General features: G+C 36.9%; 1 protein-coding gene across 5 annotated transcripts in view; it reads left to right on the forward strand.

Annotated features, from left to right (window-relative positions):
* The window catches only part of LOC124157005 (E3 ubiquitin-protein ligase BRE1A), an 82,556-nt gene extending 77,149 nt beyond the window's left edge, over positions 1-5,407 (forward strand). For 4 of the 5 annotated variants that reach the window (XM_046531460.1, XM_046531462.1, XM_046531465.1 and 1 more), the window contains 2 exons: positions 149-301; positions 5,061-5,407. In XM_046531460.1, coding sequence (XP_046387416.1) covers positions 149-301; positions 5,061-5,253 — 346 coding nt within the window. In that variant the 3' untranslated portion in view covers positions 5,254-5,407. The remainder of the gene's footprint in view (positions 1-148; positions 302-5,060) is intronic. The other variant, XM_046531461.1, reaches the window with a different exon arrangement.
* Positions 5,408-6,000: the final 593 nt, after the last annotated feature.

Here is a 6,000-nt window from a genome sequence, read left to right on the forward strand (position 1 = left end):
CATTAGTTTTATTTGTACAGTGCTTATCTTCCAAGTCACAAGAATTCCCTTTCATTCTGAATAAATGTAATCTAGTTGTTTCAAAATATCAATCATAATGAAATGCTTCTCAAGTAAATGTAAATTCATTACTGAAGTCTTTTCACAGGATAATAGATAATCTGGAAGAGGTAAAAGCCACTTTTGAGGAGGAGATTTTAAGGAGCAGTCAAGAGGCTCAGGAAAGGGAGAAGCATATATCAGCTCTCGAAAAAGAACTCCAGTCACACCAATTTCAACTTAGCAACTCAAAAATGTTGCTGTAAGTTTTCTTTGTATTAAAATCCCATGTAGGATGGGATTTACGTAATTTTAGACCCTTTGTGTCTTCAGTTGAGGCCCCAACTTCCTCTCAAACAGTGCACTTAATATGAGGCATAAAACAACAAAATTTACTTTCCAATATTTACTGCATCCCATTAGAAATGTTGCAGGTTCCCTCATTTAAAGACTCTGTTGGTTTTGGCTGGTTGATATTTATATCAGAGTCAATAACTGTTGGTACCTGCATAAAACACAATGAACCACACACCAAGGCATGTCAAATTCAAATGGGCTCTGTGCCATCCACAACAATGGCTCTTGGGGTGGTTCTAAGCATCTGAAGGCATCCATAATGACCCATGGTAATTTTAAGGCACGGCCACGACAGAGAGCAAAAAGTTGGATCACCTGAAAGAAGCCTACCTAAGAAAGGCTACCATCAGCATTAACTTTGATTTGGAGGGAAAGCAGAGGAAGGCAAAAATGTCTTCCAAGTATGCTCATCCTGCCAAGGATAGCTGGACCACTTTCAATACATTACCAACTTATTTAGCGGGACCATTGATCGACGCATCACACACTGGACATATCAGGCCAAAAAAAATGTCAACCTCAGACATACGGGCATGCGTCCTGATTTTTAATTTTCTTAGCAAAATATTGAAGCTACATTGAAAATACATACATATTACATAGAAAAGCCCTCACCAAACTTAATGGAAATTTTTTTCCTTTGCCACATGCCTAAAAAAAGGTGGTTAGTTAAATTTTTCTAGGACAAGGAATAGCAACATTTTTTCAAGGCTGTTAGAAACACAACTAGCTGCTACAATGCAATTTAAGAAGAATTTGGGTTTTGTTTCAATAAATAACAATGAACTCCAGTTCAACGACAAACCTGTGGTTGTTTTTGTCTATGTAGCTAGCCCTAAATTTGGTGAATAAAGTCACCTAAATGTTGGCTTTGCTATGAAAAATCTTTTTCCAGACCATAATTCTACAAAAGAATGAACATAATTGTAGGCAAAAAGTGGTTTTATAAGTACACTACAATTGTTTTCTTATAAAGTTTAATAACATTTTTCTGAAAACGTCCATACCTGACACTTTTTTTTCCCCAAGATGGCCGACCTTTCCGCACCTTCCTGTAGCTCTTGCTCGAGTAATTTTGACGCTAGCAGTATCTTCATGATGGCCACCTTCACCATGACACCACTGCCAAAGAGATAGTCATTAACCTTCATAATGTCCTCAAAATCGATCCTGCAGCTGACCGCCTTACATGCGAGAGAATCGTTGGGAAAAGTGTCCATGCCACCTTCAAAATCGGCATCGCTCCTTCGAGACGGAAGGATGTCCTAAATCCGCGCCCACTGGCCTGAAGGTGCTGTGGCAAACCCCTTTTCTCTTTCCCAAAAACGCCATTAACTCCCCGACCTCTATGTGACTAGAAGATGTGGCTACAAACGACCATCCCCAACAAGTGAAATGCTCTTCCCAGTCCCCCAAAATGCTCAATGCTTTCACCTTAACATCATCTATCTCAACAACCAGTACTAGCAGCAGAAAGGCTTCCTGATAGATCTGCCCATGAACAGCAATGTTCTTTTACTAGCTGAACACTGGCAAACAAACGATGAAATATCTACCTTTAATGTTAGTGACTACAATCTTATCTCATCCTTCTGCTGTAAAAGAATGAAGTGTGGTGGTGTGTCTGTTTATAGTAAACCTTGCATAGGCCTAAAAAGCTCAAAATTTAATAAATCTGTAGAATCTGTGTTTGAGTGTGAGTGTAGAATCTGTATGTGTGCAGTGTCTGCATCCTAGCAGAGAATTCTCGGAAATACATTATTTGTGTGATGTATCGTTCACCAAGTGGTGAAGTTCATGACTTCTTAGACCTCCTCTCAGAAACTCTTAATTTCCTCATCTCTAAACACACGGATGGCATCATAATTTTTGGTGATTTTAATATTGATCTATTAAGCAACCCTCCTCATAAGTCATCCTTTCTCAACGTGTTATCATCCTTTGGCTTAAATGTCATAAACAGCGAACCAACCCGATTAACCTCCCACTTCGAAACCCTCATTGACCTAATCATTGGCAATCTCCCTAAGTCGTGTTTCTCCTGTACTACTTTTGCTTCCCTTATGTCTGACCATCTTGCAATTAATGTCAGCATAAAAATAGAAACCCCCACCCCACCTCATCTTGTACCTATGTACCCTTGCCTATTATTAAGCATGTTGCCAAAGTCATTGCTGGTCCCCTTTCTGATGTATTCAATACCTCCATATGCTCTGGAGTTTTCCCAGAGCTTTTCAAATATGCTTCCATTACCCCAATCCATAAGAAGGGCTCTCTAAATGACTCAGCAAACTACACACCTATGTATATCTATACTGTCAGCTTTCTCAAAGATATTTGAAAAACTCCTTTAACCATCGTGTAATGAGTTATCTCAAAACCTTTATAATAGGTACTGAAAAATGCTCAACATGGTTTCTGTGAATCCAAATCCACAAGTACAGCCATCTTCCAGCTATTAGACCAAGTATGCACAGCTTTTCAGGAGCACAAATTAGCAGCTGGTGTTTTCTTTGATCAAATTAATCATGCAATTCTTCTCTCCAAACTGCAGTCAGGGGGCATCTTGGGTAAAGCTCTCTCCTGGTTGTCATCATACCTAACTGACCGCCAGCTATTTGTCAAATATACCTCCAGAACAGTTAAAAGTATTACAGTAGTCAAGTCAAATCCCTTAATTTTAAAGCAGGGGTACCACAGGGTTCTATCCTAAGGCCATTGCTCTTCCTAATTTCTATTAATGACTTGCCAGAGAAAGCCCTCCTCCAAAATGCCATTCTATATGCAGATGACACCTTGATCATTTCAAGAAAGGTAAATAGGAGCGACCCAGCTAATATCTTCCTTATACCTATGTAAAAGAACCTCTCTTATTTCTTGTTAATGAATCCCTCAGGCAAGGCATCTTCCCATCTTCTCTGAAACATTAAAAAAACATCTCTTTATAAAAATAAGGGATGCTCTAATAACTTAAATAATTATAGACCAATTGCACTTCAAAATGTTCTGTCGAAAGTCTTTGAAAAAATTTTCTGTAACCAATTACGTAACATCATTCTTAGAAAAAATTGCCCAATTGTCTTCTAATTAGCATGGGTTTCGAAAAAACTGTTCCACTTCTACTGCCTACTTCAAACCACTGACTTCTTGTCTTCTCTTGACCACAAACAAAAAGCAATGGGAATCTTCTACGACCTTTGTAAGGCGCTTGATTATGTTAATCACTCATGCCTTCTAAACAAAATTAATAATCTGGGCGTGAGAGGTACAGCTAACAAATGGCTTCACTCCTACCTCACCAATCGAACACAAGCTGCGCCACTCTCTGTGAAGGGTAATAGATATTGCTCGGAGAGTAGTACCACTTCTGTTGGTGTACGTTAAGGATACATATTGGGCCCAGTTCTTTTTCTAATCTACATAAACGATTTGCCAGTGCCTTTTCCAATATTCCTAATGCTGAAGTCATAACATACGCTGATGACACAAACATCATACTTTCTGCCCCATCACAAAATGACCTTATCATAAGTTCTAAATCTGCAAATGAAATCATTCTTTACTGGTGCGTTGATAATTACCTGAAATTAAACACTGAAAAGCCACATATTGTTCAATTTGGTTGTAAAAGTCATCCGGAAAGTACTTTAATTAAAATTAATAAAAAGTCCATTGAGAATGTCACTTCAACTAAATTTCTAGGTTCATATATAAGTGGTAATATGTCCTGGGTTAAGAATATAGAATATTTAGCCAATAAACTTAGCTCTATTTGCTACCTTTAACGACACCTCCAAAACTCTGTTAATGTAGATATCTTACTTTCTGTACACTATGGTACTTTTTATTCCCTGATGTCGTATAACATAATTTTTTGGGGCTCATCACCTCACGCATCCAAAATATTTACAGCACAAAAAAGGGGCAATTAGAATTATATTAAAAAAACCTTATGATGCTCCCTCCAGCCCCATCTTTAAAACTTTGAAGATCCTCCCATTATCATCTGATAATAACGTCTCTGTTAATATTTACGCGTAAAAATCTGGACATGTTTGAAATTAACTCCAGTTTTCATGATTATGAAACCAGAAATAGGCAAAGCCTTCACTATAACACAGTGAGGACAAATAGAACTAAATTCAGTCCAAGAGAAGTGGGACTCCAAACATATGTAATAAACTGGGGTGGGCAAGCTATAGTTGTTCAAGTTGTAGGTAAGATTTAAGCATGGAAAAGGTGAATGAAATTAACATTTTAAGGAAACTGTAACAGCTCTTTATTAGTTTTTTAATAATTATTTGCTTGAAAAAATATTATTTTCCTTCCTATAAAAATACACAACAAATTACCGTATGATATCAAATGTCTTTCACCTACACCATTTGAGAATGCTTTGAAGAAATATTTAATGGAAAACAACTACTATAGCCTGAAGGATTTTATGTTTGACTCTTGAGTAATCTTTGTCCATCAGCGACAAAAAATAGTAACTTTTCCTTTAAACTGTAAAAATTGTAAATATTCCTTTCACTACATTTATTTATAACTATTATTATTTATATTTGTTATTATTATTTTGACGACTTCCAGTGTCACCGGCACATTTGTGATCTCTAGGAACAATAAAAATTATCATTGTTATTGTTGCTCCATTGTCACAGGGCAGACATTCTTCAAGAGAGGAGACAACTTGAGGAAATAAATGATGAAAAGGAAAGTGACTTGATCATCCTAGCGAAAAGCGTCTTCAGTGGAGTGGGAAGAATACCTTTGGCCATATACCACAGCATAACCTACGCTCTTTGGCCACTCGAGAGCTCGGGTGGAGTGCAAAGGAGTGGATCATTTCATTGAGCTAAACTGTGAAATTTCCTAAATATCATATGCTAGCAATTTTGAGACCACTTGTTGGAATGTCTTAAAGGGAAAATTTGATAACCGTGTTCACCCTTGTATATTGTGTGAAGATATTCTTACCAATAATGAAAATATATTCAACCACAAACAAGGAAGTATTTTCTTTCAATCTAGAAGTATTCTCATGATAAGTTGGTCACTTTAAAAATTAAATTCCATTGAAGATTAGTCCAATGTCTCTCAAAGTGAAACCTAAATGAAGAAAAAGATACAGTGTCCGGCGTGATGAAATCTTTGATATTCAGCTTATTAAAACAACTTGTCTGTTTCCACACTATTTTATTTTTACCAACCATGGTTTCGGCAGCTTGTGCCATTATCAAGGTACATAGCCTTGGGTGACAGCCTTTTTATAGGTTTTTTGGGAGGGGGAGGAAGGGATAGCCCAAAAACAGGAGAATAGAGACAAACCATCTAACTTGCGAAAGATACCATTTATTCAGAAAATTTCTTTTAAACTTGATAAGATTATTTCAAATGACAAAACGAAAGTGGCTTTTTATAACCCATTGACACTAGGTAAATTATTGTTTAATTCTAAAGACACATATTGTAATGATAATAAAAGTGGAGTGTATGAACTGACTTGTGACGATTGTGAAACCAAATATATTGGCCAGACTGGGAGGAGTTTTAAAACGAGAATGAGAGAACATAGACGATGTTTCGTAAATAATGACGACT

This window comes from Ischnura elegans, chromosome 4, assembly GCF_921293095.1.
Source record: "Ischnura elegans chromosome 4, ioIscEleg1.1, whole genome shotgun sequence".
Taxonomy (NCBI): domain Eukaryota; kingdom Metazoa; phylum Arthropoda; class Insecta; order Odonata; family Coenagrionidae; genus Ischnura; species Ischnura elegans.